Source organism: Dipodomys ordii, unplaced genomic scaffold (genome assembly GCF_000151885.1).
Source record: "Dipodomys ordii isolate 6190 unplaced genomic scaffold, Dord_2.0 Scaffold17, whole genome shotgun sequence".
In the NCBI taxonomy this organism is placed as follows: Eukaryota; Metazoa; Chordata; class Mammalia; order Rodentia; family Heteromyidae; genus Dipodomys; species Dipodomys ordii.
In genome coordinates, this window is record NW_012267233.1 from 12159351 (window position 1) to 12175150 (window position 15800).

General features: G+C 35.4%; 1 protein-coding gene and 1 pseudogene across 1 annotated transcript in view; one reads left to right on the top strand and one right to left on the bottom strand.

Moving 5' to 3' along the window:
• The window catches only part of Stk3 (serine/threonine kinase 3), a 235087-nt gene that overhangs the window by 160668 nt on the left and 58619 nt on the right, over positions 1–15800 (top strand). The window contains exon 10 of the mRNA XM_013012550.1: positions 9100–9275. Within this exon, the coding sequence (XP_012868004.1) occupies positions 9100–9275 (176 nt within the window). The remainder of the gene's footprint in view (positions 1–9099; positions 9276–15800) is intronic.
• On the bottom strand, positions 3186–3527 carry LOC105982845 (annotated as a pseudogene).

Sequence of the window (15800 nt, forward strand, 5' to 3'; positions counted from 1 at the left end):
TCTACCATTTACCACAAATGAAACTGAAACTTGGGAGTGTTAAGTAACTTGTTCATGATTTCATAGCAAGTAAGTGATGGAACCAAAATGTAAATCCAGATTTGATACCAAAATCATATTAATCCCTAATGGTTAAGATTCTAGAATATCTGTGAGATTTTTAGGACTGGGTATAAATTATATCAGAATAATGTGATTTGCTCTTTTTTTATAGCATATCTAAATACTCATAATACTTGTGGGCTATTACAAAGCCTTCATTTTCCTCTTCAAAAATACTAGGTATTTTTGGAGCTCCCTGTGGGCACTGAATATATTCTTCATTTCTGTGTGCTCTGGGCCTGGGGAATTATCCAGCACTGGACTGCTGGTCTGTTCATTTTGGTTATAGAATGCTTGTTTTACTATCATCAAGCACAAGTAAACAGAAATATTAATTTTCCTAGTGCAAATGAAATTTTTTTCCTTGTCTACCTGTGGCTTACACTTGTAATCCCAGCTGCTCAGGAAGCTAGGATTCAGAGGATCGTGGTTGGAAACCAACCCAGACAGAAAAGTCCAGGAGACTTTATCTCCAAAGTAACCAGCAAAAAACTGAACTGGAGACATGCCTCAAGTAGTAGAGTGCTAGCCATGGGAGCAAATATGAGACTCTTGAGTTCAAAAACCACAGTATTTCCAAAGGGGGGAAAATGAAATAAAAATTGGACAAATTGCGTTTGTTAAGTATTTTAAAAATCTTATATATGTTTAAATTTTCACAGAGACCATTTGTTTAGATGACATATGCAAATTAGGGCAATTAATGAAAAATTGTGGGTAGACTAGCATATTTTCTAAGGCATTATATTCTATGTAATTCAGTTTCTTTGTAAATCTTTTGAGGAATGAATGGAGACAGAAACAAGCTTTCACTTTATAATTTGAAAGGTACAAAGGGAATTAGTAGTGATTATTCTTTAATTTAATGGGTTTTTAGTTCTATAAGCACGTCAAAAAATTGGACCAAATTTGAAGAACTAAATAATTTGAATATTAAATTTACTATTGAAATAAAATATATATTAGTAATCTATGGTCAGAATTTAAATACAATAGTAGAAATTCATGTCAGTTTTGTGGTTATTTTTTATATGTGTTTTTAAAATATTTGCCCTAAAACCATAATTGCATGTGACAGTGGTTACTATTTTGAGGTTTGCAGCTTCATTTCATTCTCTCATTGAAGGGCCTATGACTTCTTGGGCTTCTTCTCATCCCCACCCCCATCCTGAGGCCTGAAGTCAGGGTGTGGGCTTCATTTGCTTCAGGTTAGTGCCCTACCAATTGAGCAACAGTGCCACTTCCAGCTTTTTCTAGGTAGTGTGTTTGAGATAAGAGTCTCATGGACTGCCCTGGCTGGCTCTGAACTGTGATCTACATATCTCAGCACTCTGAGCAGCTAAGATTATAGGAGTGAACCACTAGCACCCAGCAACTTCTTGGTTTTTCTTTTGTTTGCCTTTTCAATAAATTGCAAGTCAGAAATATCATCCTCTCTGTCCTAGTTCTGTAAACATGGCTCTACCTGGATATTCAACTGGACACCATGGCATCTTTCTCAAATTGTAGAATTTTAAACATCACTTAAGAAATTACAAGCACCCCCCTCCCATTAGCTTTCAAAACAGACTTTATTTTCCTTTTAAGAAATAAAAAAATGTATGTGACAAAGGTATTCTACATATTAGAATTAGATTTTAAATTAAGTAATGGAAAATAGACATGCAAATGCATACAATTGAAAAGAAAATTAGGTAAAAAAGCATATTAGAGTTAATAGTATCTTATTACAGAGTTATCCAAAAAGAAAATGCTTAATGGAGTAGACTGCTTTCTTTTGTACAAGATTTTGTTTTTGTTTTTTCTGGTATTGAAATTCAGGTTCTTAAGCTCACCGTGCTTGCTACTGTTCTACCACATGGATTATGCCTCCATCCAGTGTTTTGCTGGTCAGTTGAAAAATGGAGTCTTAAAGCCTTTTGCTGCCCTGCCCTGAATAGCTTTGAATTGCAATCCTCTAGGTCTCTGCCTCCTGAGTAGATAGGATAATAGCCATGAACCACCCACACCCAGCCTTAAGTTGATTTTTATACTGTATTAACTCTGTAAGAATGTTTACTTGGGAAGTGGCGCTGTAGCTCAAGTGGTAGAGCGCTCGCCTTGAGCTGAAGAGCTGAGGGACAGCGCCCAGGCCCAGAGTTCAAGCCCCACGACCGACAAAAAAAAAAAAAAAGAATGTTTACTTGTACCTTAAAAATGTGTTAGCTCACACCTGTAATTCTAGCTATTCAGAGGCCTTCGATCTGAGGATCACAGTTTGAATGAAACTAACCACAGACAGGAAAGTCTGTGAGACTCCTCTTCAACTAACCACCACAAAACCAGAAGTGGAGCTGTAGCTCAAAGTGTTAGAACACTGACTTTGAGCAAAAAAGCTCAGGCACAATGCCCAGGACCTGAGCTCAAGTCCTACTACCCAAGGGGGTGAGGGGAAGAAGTCTATTTAATAGGAGGCCTTCCTGTGATATCATCTTTAGGGTATTATACTTATTCTCCTGCTTGTAGGATAAATGATAGCTCTCCAATCATTAAGTCTGCATTCTAGGCAAGAAAAAAAAAACTGAATAGGTAGTTTCTGTGTTAAGAAACATCTTAGAAACTTATTTTATGTTTCTCTGACTATAATTATATTACATAGCCATTCCTATGCACAAGAAAGGGGATGTAGATATTATGTAGGCAACTTTTTTACCTTTTGAGACTTCAATGCTAGTTGTCGTTGACAAGTTAGAAGCTTCTGATTAGGTTAGTGTTAAAAGTAGGCCAGAACTGTTGAAGATAGAAGAGTAGATTTCTACAATGAAATTTCATAGTTCTTTCTTCCTTTTCCTTTTTTTTAATTTTTGGGAAAAAAACGGAAAAAAGGGGTAAAATTACATGGGCAAGATAATGAGTACATTTCTTATCAAGCATTGCAGCCTCCTCCTTTGTTTACCCTTCACATCCCTTCCCAGCCTCCCCCTCTTTCTTTCTTTTTCTTTTCTTTTCTTTTGGGGGGTGGCTGTATTTTCTGAGATTTAGTTTTCCATCAGGTAATTCTATAGCTTCAGGTAATTCTACAGCTTCAAGATCTTCCCCTTAAAATTAAGACCAAAAAAACCCACTTAGAACTGGATCACTTGGTCCTTTCTCTTCTTATCTCCTCCCAGTTCAAAATGCTTGCATCTCTTAATGGCCAGCATCCTCTTGGATCTGCAGTTAGGCTCAACACATTCAAACCTCAGTACAATCTCCTTGGTGGTTTTAGCCTTCTTTCAGAATATTGGCTTGATCTGCCAACCGTGGCTGCTTTGCTTCCGATCATAGCACCTCTAACCTTGGGCATACAGAGAATTTTTGCCCTTCTTGTACTGGGTCACTTTGTGAGACTGATGATTGCCACATTTCTTACAGAAAGTCTTTCTGGTTTGGGGCATGTTGACCATCTTTGTAGTAAAGCTGTCAGGAGACTGGGAGACTACACATGCGCCTCACACCTCTCTGAGGAAAAGCTGTTTTTTTGGTTTTTTTTTAATGAAACCCAGGGATTGGCCTACCTCTCACTTTTATATTGCCACTACTTATCTCTGATTCAGTTTCTACTTCTTTGTCTTATTGTAAAAAAGAATGCCTGTCTCTCAGCCGTTTCCCTGTCTCTAGAGGGTTGCTGAGCTAATCTTTTGTTTTGATGTGAAGGCTTTTATAAAAGATTAAGGGTTTTCTCACTTTATTTTTCTTCTTCACAGTGTATGCTGCTACTCTTAATATGTATTTAGGTCATACTATAGGAGCTGCTCTGTGTTAGTTTCTGGTAGAAAGAGATTAATTTGTCTTCCATTCATTTCTATAATGAGTCACAGGTTTATTAAAAGACCTCTGACAGTTTCATTACAGCACCAGGGCATTGATAAAGAGTACCACACTAATTAAATGAAAGAATAAAAGAGAGTGTAACTAGATCTCTGTAGCAAAGCCAATGCTGGGCCAAAAGAAAAGTAGTAAGAGTGGTGTGGTGGTCTAATATTAAAAGGAGAAAGATTTAAGAAGGGAATTGGTCAGGAAATGCCTTTCTTTTAGCAGTTTGGAAGTGTCATAGTGTGTATATGTGTGTTTTGATGAAGCATTTTCATATATTGAATTTACTTTTAAGGAATGCTATCTAGGTCAGTGCCAGTGCCTCACACCTTTAATTCTAACCATTTGACAGCCAGAGTGGGAAGATAAAGAGTTACAAGCCAGTCTAGACAAAAAGATAAAGTGCCAGAGTGTGGTTCAATGGGTACGGCACTTGCCTAGGAAGCACAAAGCCTTGACTCTAAATCTCAGCACCAGAAATTGAGGGGGCCGGGAATGCTCAAGAGGCTGAAGAAAGAGGGCTGTTGGAGCCCTCGTTGAAGGCCAGCGTAGGCTCCATAGCATGAATTTAAAATATTTAAAAAGAAAGATGCTAAAATGCAGTTTTATGAAACTTGTATTTATTTTTCAAATGTAGTTGGTAATGGTGGTCTTAGTGGGTTTCTTTTCTAATAGTTTTCCCCAAAACCATTTTTCCTGGCCTCTCTGATTCTGACATTCCTATATCAGTATTAATAATCCTTTTGCTGAATATTAAAGTTTTTGCATGTCTTTATATATGTAACCTACTTTAAGAATTTCTGATGAGAACCAGAACTTACAACAACTAAATATGTAATTATATCATGGTACAGAATTACTCTTCTTGGTAGGTGTTTAGCTCAGCAGCAGAGCATATGGTGAGCATGTACTGTGCTCCGAGTTTGATCTCTAGCACCATTTTAAAAAAAATTGAAAGAGGGTAAGAAATGAATATCAAATAATGGATTCTTTTATGGATTATTTTTCACTTTATGATTTGATTTATTCAGGTGTCAGAAGATGTAAGTTTACTTACACTTGAATTTTTTTCTTATTTTCATAAAATGAGTCAGAAGTGGAGAATAACTAAGATGAAATTTCTAGACTGTTTTGAAATAAGAGGTTGTAATAGGAATCAAATTTCAATTCTGAAGATACAGAAATGTATCTTATAATGATGATTCCTATAGACAAATCAAGGTTCTTAAAGTCCATTGAAAGTATTAAAGGAATTAAAAGAATTAAAGGACCCCTGTAAAGTGTCAATAATATAACCTTGTCAGATTGACTGATTCTTGTCCCTTTTCCTTGTCCTCTTCCCATGTTTTAGTTATTGTGAATAACAATGCAATGAGTGAACATGGATACATAACGCTTCATGACCTTGCTTCAAATAATTTTAGGCATATAACCCAAGAGTAAGACAGTATATTTTATGTCATATGTATTTCATAACAGTTTTTTAACAAGACCTAATTAATATGAAGTCAATAAAACCTTTGTTTTGTTACAGAAAATGATGTTCACATTTAAGGCAATGAGATTAAAAAAAAAACTTTAACTGAATAAGCACCACCGTTACTCCCCTTTCTTGTATCCTCACCAGAACAAATTCACTTATACTTCAAATCTGCCAAATAATGTATGCAGAAGTCTGAGAGCCATGAAATGGGAAGAGAAAAATGGGGTGGAAGCCTGACAATTCTTCCTCTCTCACTGCATTTTTTTTTCCTCTTTGAAGTTAGAGAATTTTAGAGTCTTGAGTTTACCACAGAAAGTAAGACACCAACTCTGACTAATTTTTTATTTTTGTGTGTACGTTGGGGCTGGAGCTTGAATTTAGTGCCTCTTGCTCTTGTTTGCTATTTTTAGCTAATGGCAGAAGTTTTTACAGCTTTACCACTGTAACACACCTCTGTTTTCAGCTTTTGGCTGGTTAATGGGGAGAATTGTCTGCCAGGACTGGATTTGAACCATTGTCCACAGATCTCAACCTCCTGAAAAGCTAGTATTACAGGCAATTGTCACTGAATTCTCTCTGTCTCTGTCTCTCTCTGTCTCTCTGTCTCTGTCTCTTTGTATCTCTGCCTGAGGTTTGAAATCAGAACCTAGCTACTGTCCCTCAGCTTCGTGTGTGTGTGTGTGTGTGTGTGTGTGTGTGTGTGTGTGTGTGTGTGTTTGGTCAGTCATGGGCCCTGAACTCAGGGCCTGGGCATCCCCTCTGAGTTTTTTCACTCAAGGCTAATGCAGTACCACTTTGAGCCACAACACCACTTCCAGTTTTTTGGTAGTTATTTGGAGAGAAGAGTTGCATGGACTTTCTTGTTCATGCTGGCTTCGAACAGTGATTCTCAGATCTCAGCCTTCTGGGTAGCTAGGATTACAGGCATGAGCTACCAGCACCTGGCTGACCCTCAACTTTTTTTAAATCATGCCCAGCACTATACCACTTGAGCCACAGCTCCACTTCCAGCTTTTGTTATTGTTGTTTTTTGTGGTTAATTGGAGATAAGAAGATCACAGACATTTCTACGTGGGCTGGTTTTGAACTGTGGTCCTCAGATCTCAGTCTACTGAGTAGCTAGGATTGCAGGCATGATCTAGTTCCAGACATCCTTCTCTGTTCTTAAAGCCTGAAAATAAAGAATTTTAATATTGCATTTTCTTGGTAAAAATGATTTTAAATTTAATATTCACCAACAGTGCTACTTGGTTGTCATAGTAGTAGAACTATACTAGTAGATAGAACTACTTCTATCAAAAATGTCCTCTAGATTGGCCAGGTAACTATTGAGAATATATCTTAATTTTAGAGGAACATTATAAAAGTAAAATGTCCTTGTAGGCAATTAAACAAGATGTGATGAGTTTGAAAAGTGTATCATATGAAAGGAACTGGGGCTGTTTCATCTGAAAGAGAGACAGCCAAGACAGGACCTATTATCTCTGTCTTCAGACATTTGAAAGACAAGTATATATAAGAGGAACTTAGCTGGAAGATGTTTGTAAAATATGGGACGGTTAAAATATGGGACGGATTTCATTTTCCTGTACTCCTCTGAGAAAGTCTTAAGAAGAAGACAACATGCTTTCTATCTGAAAAATTATGGAAAAGGCCTTCCTAGTGGTTTCTGGAACATTTCTCTGGAACCCTTGGGCTTTAAGGAATGTTTAAAGCTACTGATCAAGATATTGCTAACAAGATTAAAAATCTAGTTATTCCAAATGTTTATTTTTTACTTTAATTATCCAGTTTATAAAAACAAGGTGCTATATAAAGATTCTAAGCAGAAAACAAACATAATTGGACTTGTACTTAAGAAGGGTCATTGTGATAAAAATACTAAATCAAAACTGAGTTACTAGAAATGAGATTTGTTTGAGACTGCTACAGTGAGATAGTCAAGAAATTATTAGAAAGTAAAGACAGCAGCAAACAAAAAGAGAAAATGGTTAGATTTAAACAACTCTATTGAAAAGTAGCATTAAATATACCTTATGGTCATTTTGATGCAATGGAAAGACAAAAGTCAGAATTATTCCTCTTATTACTTTGGAGATTGAATAACTAGTGTTGACCATGGCAGAGACAGAATGTATGGGAGGACCTGCAGGTTTAAAGAAAAAGATCTATCTAGTTTCAGAACTGGTATGTTATATGACTATATAATAGATAATGCTAAGTGAAATGAACCCCAAGATACTAACACAGGAGGGTTTTCTTTGTTGTTGTTTTTAATGTGGTGTGTGATTTTTTTGTTTCTTTTGTATGTTCTTCCCCCTATGATATATCCCCTGTTGTCACTGTACTTGATTTTGGTACCCTGCATCTTGTAAATACTTTTGTTTAATTCAGGGAGGGGTAAAGAATAACAAAACTCTGAAACAAAGACATAGGATGACCCATTGCAACAATGATACCCACAAGACATTGCAACAAGGATACCCACAAGACAGTGTATTGGAAATTAACTTTACAACTTCAGGCCGGGCAGGGAGTTTGGGGGGGGGGAGGGAGGGAGAAGAAGTGAAAGAGGTGAGGGAAGGAAAGGATAGTGGGAGAACAACAAGGGAAGGGGTAACGATGCTGGACAAGAAAGGTACTCATTGCTTTACTCATATAACTGTATCTCCTCTGTACAGCATTTTTACCATAAAGTAAATTGTTTTTTAACAAGAACTGGTATGTTAATTTACCAATTAACTCAAATCCACCACAGTACAATAGCAAGTAGTTGCAAAGGTAGATGTAGAACAGTAAGCACATTCTGTGCTGGTGAAATAGCTTTGGAAGATATTAAATATAAATATAACAAAACCACGAAAGTCCGGAGGTTGAGGGAGTCAGCTAGAAAGACAGGGGAAGTCAAATAGCTATTAAAATATGACAAAACAAAACAAACACAAAACTTGGGTGTCAGTGACTCAGACCTGTAATTCTAGTTACTCAGAGACTGAGATCTGAGGATTGTAGTTCAAAGCCAGCCCAGGAAAGAAAGGCCATGAGATTCTTATCTCCAGTTAACTACTTGGAAAAAAGCCAGAAATGGTGGTGTGACTCAAAGTTCTGGAGTACTTGCCTTAAGCAAAAGAAGCTCTGGGACAGCACCTAGGCCCAGAGTTCAAGCCCCAGAACCAACTACAACAACAAAAAGGAAAACCCTGGGTAAGATCTTGTAATTTCCTCCAGCTAAAAGAAGTATATAATTACAATGACAATGTAGACTTGAATGTAAAAAAGAGCACCAAAAACACTTGATTAAAAAAATTATTTGGCAGACTTCAAATGCAGTTGATAGGATTTTTATGATGATAAAGTGTCTGCTAAAATTCTGAAATATGTCTATAATCTAAGAATATTTTTTGCCAGTGTTGGGATTAAACTCAGGGCCTAGTGCTTGCTACTAAGATTATCTTGGTACTTGCCTGTTATATTTCAACATTTACTTGGTTTGGCTAGTTTTTTCTTCATATTTTATTTTACTTTGTTGTTTATGAATTGACTGTGTTGGCTCTGAGTCTTAACTAGTACAGACTTATTGTGTGGCTCAACAACAACAACAACAACAAAATACTAAAGTAAAAATTGTATTTCTTTAAATGTAAGATCTTATACCCACCTTATGTTCATCTTTACTTAAGGAAATGCAACTTCACCACAAGTACAAAGACCATCTTTCATGGACTACTTTGATAAGCAAGACTTCAAAAATAAAAGTCATGAAAACTGTAATCAGAACATGCATGAACCCTTTCCTATGTCCAAAAATGTTTTTCCTGATAACTGGAAAGTTCCTCAAGATGGAGACTTTGACTTTGTAAGTACATTTGAATTTTTCCATTTACATTTTTTCTTCTGTATTTTTGTCATATTGAAATAACTAGTTTTAAAATATGAACTATATGTAAAGCTATTTTATTAATATATATTAATATTAATGTATATTATTATATAATATACATTAATATTCAATATATAATATATATTAATATTCACAATAATATAAGGAAATGATGAAATTTAGTTTGTAGTTGAATGCTTTAGGATTACAGATACTTCAAATATTAAGTACTTTTCTCCTATCTATTGTGATTACTTGAGTTTTCTAGTAATGAAATAAAATATTAAAACTACTCTTAGTGAGTTTATTATTAGTTGCTAACAAATATTAGTAATATAATTTATAGGTTAGACTAAAAACATTAACTGTAGTGGCTATTTATTTTTTTAATATTGAAGAATTAGAAAAACAAATCCATATTTCTTTGGTTCTAGTAAGATTTCATTTTAAGCCATCTCCTTTACAATATATAAATTATTTAGAATACTGACATTCAAGCTTTAAATCATTCATTGACATGAATAATGCAGAGTATTTAGCATCAAAGAACTCAATCTTAGTGTAAGTCTTTATAGACTCTGGGAAATTATTTTAAATGAATGAGCTATAAATAATGAATAAATTATCATAAAGAAATGACAAAAAGAATGATTTAACTCTAGTTAGTCTTTGCTTCTAAACCCCTCCCCTAACAAAGGAAAGGAGACATAGATAGGAGAATACCTATCTATTATTATGAACCTCTAAAATTGGTGCAGTTACAGTGTTCAGGGTTGTTTTTTGTCTTAAAACTGTATTCTGTAGTGGTATTGGATCTCCTTTTGTATCCAAAAAAGGAGAGACAGAGTGAAAATACCTATCTATAATTGTGAACCTCTAAAGTCTGTGCAGCTACAGGGCTCTGGGTTAGTTCTTGTCTTAAAATTGTGTTCTGGTATGGTATTGAATCTGCTTTCATTTCCAAATGGGCAGAAAAAGCCATAGACACACAAGAAAAATGGCAAGTCAAGGAACCTCAACTCCCACCCAAAATAAACAGGCAACAGATCAGTGAAAAATCTAGAGGATAGTTCTCAAAATTCTGTACAAACACTACTGCTAAACATGCTGAATGGAAAGATTGAAAGCCTGCATATGGCTACATGTGCATGTGATGAAGCTAATCAATGATTAATAAAAGAATTCATGGAATCCACAAACAGAAAGTTGAATGAATACCAAAACCAAATATAATGGCTTACAAAAATCATTCTGTTTGTTCACCATTGCATGGTGACCCTTGGCCAGGTTCAGCTAGTTTGACAGTTACCTCACTGTGTAAAAACAGTTATTAGGAATGGATCAAGTATCTAAATGTGAGAACTAGAACTATAAAAGTTTTAGATGAAACATAGGGGATAGCTTTATGGCATGAGCTTGTCAGTCTTTCTTCTTTTTATTTTTTTGGATATGACACCCAAAGCACAGAAAACACAAGAAGAAAATAGATAAAACTAAATCAAAATATAAGACTTGTGTGGGGGCTGGGAAGGTGGCTCAGTGGTAGAGCACTTGCCTTGCATGCCTGAGGCCCTGAGTTCAATTCCTCAGCACCACATAAGCAAAATCAAAAAAGCTGGAAGTGGCGCTGTGGCTCAAGTGGTAGAGTGCTAGCCTTGAGCTGAAGAGCTGAGGGACAGTGCCCAGGCCCAGAGTTTAAGCCCCACGACCGGACAAAAAAAAAAAAAAAGACTTGTGTGTGTGAAAGGATACTGTCAACAGAGTGGAAGGCAACCATTAGGTGTGAGAAAACACTTGCAAATCATGTATATGATAAGAAGTTAGTATATAGCCTATATAATGAATAACCCAACAGGAACAGAAAACAAATCTATTTCATAAATGACTTCAATAGAAATTTCTCCAAAGAAGATAAGTAAATGGCTAATAAAAGCAAAGAAGGGACCTCAGTATAACTAATCATAAAAAGAAAGCAAATCAAAGGAACAATGATATAGTCCTCAACATCTTTTTCCTAGCTGTTATCAACATAAGGAAAATAACAAGTGTTGATGAGAATATGGAGGAACTGGAATCTTTTCTTGTGCACTGTACTAGGAATATAAAAATCTTATAAGATAACCACACTAGGTTTCTGGATATATACCAAAGGAATGAAAGCAAGGACTTGAACAGATATTTAAATACCCATGTTTATTATTCACAATAGCCAGAAAGTGGCAGCAAGCCAGATGCCCATTAAAAAATAAGTGAGTAAACAAAATGTGATATATAAATACAATTAATTACTATGCAGCCACAGAAAAGAAAGGAATTCTTCAGTGTGCTATGGCATGAACAAACCCATTGTGCTAGATAAAATGAACTAGTCACAAAAGAGAAATTATATGAGAAAGCGAGAGTAGTCAAAAATCATAGAGACAGATAGAACATGGTTCTCAGGGGATGGAAGAATGGGAAATAGAGAATTAGAGTTTGATGGCTATAGAGAGTTCTAGAGAAGATTAGTGATGATTATGTAACTTGTGAATATAATGTCACTGGATGGTATACTTGAAAATGGTTGATTTGATGATTTTGTATTTTTACAGCAAAAAATTATAGAAACATAGATCTATCTAAAAATTTATATATATGTATATATGTATCTATCTCTCTCTATATAGTGAGCCATCTTTTAGAAATTAAAATACTGAATTGGAAAAGTCAGAGGTTATTAGTGGCCTTGATAAAGGCCAGTTTGGCACCTTACTTTCAAAATTTTCACATACAACTTTTGCTATGTGGTCTTCTATCTCAGATTTATTCTAATTTTGCGTATTTATAGCTATTTCTTGTGTTTGCTTGTTTTTTTGTTGTTGTTGAGTGGTGTGCTTTATTCATTTGATTTTTGTTGTTATTGTTTTATTTTGTAGTACTAGGCTTTGTACTCAGGGTCTCACACTTCCTTGGTAATCTGCCACTAGATCTACACTTGCAGTCATTTTGTCACACACACACACACACACACACACACACACACACACACACACACACACACTAGTTTTATGCCTTTACTTGGGGGCTGGCTTCCAACCATGATCCTCCCACCTATTCCTCCTATATAACTAGGGATATGGACATAAATTGTACCAGTCCTGGCTTGTTTGATAGTCTTGATAACTTTTTGCAAGGCCATTATAAGCCCTGAGTTTCAGTCCTTGTAATCTTTACCTCCCAAGTAGTTGGGATTACAGATGTTTGTTTTTTGAAGTAGTGTCTTACTACATAGTCCAAGCTTTCCTCAAACTGATAATCCTTCTGCTCCAGCCGCCCCAGTGCTGGGATTACAGATATGAGACATACCCAGTGAGTGACTAGCTCTTATATACAAATTTTGGTAACAGTTTCAGCTTATTTTAGATACTGGAGACCTTTTATCTGAGAATTACAAAATTTATTAGAAAGTTATGTACCATGTGATTTTTTGTTTGTTTGTATGTTCCTCCCCCACAGTATAACCCCTATCCCCTATTTTCACTGTATTTGATGTCAGTGCCCTGCATCTTTTATATACACTTCTCTAATTCCGGGAGGGGAAGGGAAAAAAAACCCCAAAATGCTTTCATAGGGATACAGGTTGACCCATTGCAACAATGAGATGTACAAGACACTGTGTTGAAAATGAACTTTACAACTTTGACGGGGTGGGGGTGGGGTAGTTGTGGAGGTGGGAGGGAAGGGATGGTAGGGGAAAAACAAAGGAAGAGGCAACGATGCTCCATAGGAAATGAACCTTGTTCATGTAACTGTAACCCCTCTGTACAGTATTTTTACAATAAAAATGTACAAAAAAGAAAGGAAATATTAAGCTAATTCAACAAATGTTCTACTTTGTGTTTTAGTTGTGCTGGGCACTACTGATAAAAGTAAATTTTATACATATTGATTTAGTAAGAATAAAATATAAATTAATGACATTTTAAATTGTAATACAGACCAGTATCAGATATTTCCATGCTATTTGAGACCAGAGGGGAACTTAGTAAAAGAAGAGTAATTTATATAATTTTAATGTGTATGAAGGAACTGTATCTAATCACTGAAAGTTATGATGAAGACAGGCACACAAAGAATGACTTTTGCAGTAAAGGGTGTAGCCCAGTGGTAGTATATGCTTAGTCTGCATGAGGGAAGAAGAAACAGCAGGAAAAAGCATAAGGTACATTAAGTGACAATTCTTTGGTTGTTAATTTGGAGCAATATAGATGATAAAATGGAAAGATTGGTCTAGGTTAGATGTTAAAAGCATTGGTCTAGGTTAGATGTTAAAAGCATTAGAAGATTACAACTTCTGGATATTTGTTAATGTATATAGTAAAAAGACAATGAAGGATTTTAAATTAGAGAATGAAATGATAAAAGTATCTTAATACAATTCTTAAGAATAGAGTGTAAAATTGATACTTAGGAAGACTCTCGGTAGGCACAGGCTTCAAATAAAATAGGAAAGAAATGAAATAACACAGATACATGTAGAATACAGATGATTGTTCAGTAGCAGTTAACTTACTAATGAGTAATATATTGATAAAAGTAAAAAAAAACCTAAAAGGTAAAAGGCAAAAGTTAGGGAGGAGAATTCCTTACAGTCAATAGGAAAAAAAGTCAGGGAGAGACATTCCCTTACAGTCAGAAAGATACTTTAAAGTATCATATACCTGGGTCTGATATTTGCAGAATTTCCCCTCCCTCCCTCCTTCCTTCCTTCCCTTCCTTTCTTTCTCCCTCCCTCTTTCCTTCCTTCCTTTTTTATTTTTATTTTGTCAGTTGTGGGGCTTGAAAATCTGGGCCTGGGCACTGTCCCTCAGCTCTTAAGCTCAAGGCTTGTGCTCTACCACTTCCCATTTTCTGGTGGCTTATTGGAGATAAGAGTCTCATGGACTTTCCTGCCCAGGTTGGCTTTGAACCATGAGATCCTCAAATCAGCCTCTTGAGTAGCTAAGATTATAGCTTATGAGCCACCTGTACCCACCCACCCCCATTTTTTTTTTTACAAAGGTTAGATGGCCTTGAAAACTAATAGGGAATGAGAGAGTAAACAGTCTTCCTACCCCATGTTTGTAATATCTACTAAGTGGAATATAAATGGAAATAGGTAAGAGCTGGATAAGAGAAGAGTTGACAGGAAGTTAGTAAAGAATTGGTAGAAAAGAGTAGAGGGATAAAGAGAAATTAGAAAGGAGGCATAGGTTAGATAATACAGTGGCTTAGTGAAATACTTTGATCAAGGTTTAGTAAGGAAGTGGACAAAAAAGCAGAGATAAATTTCTAGTTAGGATATCATAGCTGTTGATTATAAGGGAAATCCAGTCTTACTCTCTCATCTATTAGATATAAAATGTTAAAATGTGTGACTCTTTGCCATTTAAAGTGTGCTTCTAGAGAGGATTGGATTCTGTGTGATTCCTTTATCTACTTAATACAAGTTGCTTGAAACGAGCCAAAGTAGTTTTGTCCATATTTTTGAACCCTCAGAATGCTCATTCTTCTACATAGGCTTCAAAAAGAGAGAGAGAGAGAGAGTTTGAGGTACTCAGAGCAGATTTCTAAAGGACAAACATTCTTCAGAGAAGCACCTGCTATCCTAATGTGCAAAGGAGGAAATCTTTATCTTGAAGCTTGTATGTAATATAAGTTGTGTAGTCTTTTAAATTTTTAGTATTTGGGTTTTGGATTTTCTATGAGTTGTTTCATGTTGCATTTGTTTCTGGGTGAAATGAAATGATAATATAATTTATGATGTCACCAATTTGGAGTAAACGATAAGTGATCAAATATATTTGGGCTAGTTGACCTATTTTAACTCTACTGGCATGCGTGTAGAGATTTCTAAAATAAATATAAAAGGCAAATCTGTTTATTATAGCACCAGTCTAATGTTTCAGTTTTTTGTTAGAATATTTCCAAACAGCCTGAGCATCCAGATTGTTTAGTGTTAAATAGAATGTATGTAGATCTTATTTTGCAGAAATTACAGTATCATATTTAAATAGATATATTTGTGGTAATGTAAAGATTTTGGAATTAGAACAAAAACTTTTAAAAGCCATCTGTTAACCTACTATATTCGTTCCAAATTTTAAAAAAGAAAGAAATTGGATTGACATTAAGTACTAAAGTAAGAGGAATTAGGTAAATTAATTATTTTTGTTTTTGACCCAAACTAAATTGTAAGATAACATTACTTGATTATTCTGACTCTTAAATATATTCAGTTTGTGTTTCTTTTTTTTTAATTAAGAGGTATAAGAACTGCCTAGGGAAACAATAGGGGCTGGAGATTAGTTGGAAAAAAAATCACAATAATTGGGGAAGCAAATCCTCTCCTCCAAGTATAAACTTGCCTGGGGCTTTCGTAGGCTTTCTGCAGTCCACCTCTGATTCTTAGGTTGGCAAATCAGTTTGGTTGTAGTGAAACAAAACAAAAGGGATTTCTGTAAAATACAGAGAACAGTAAAG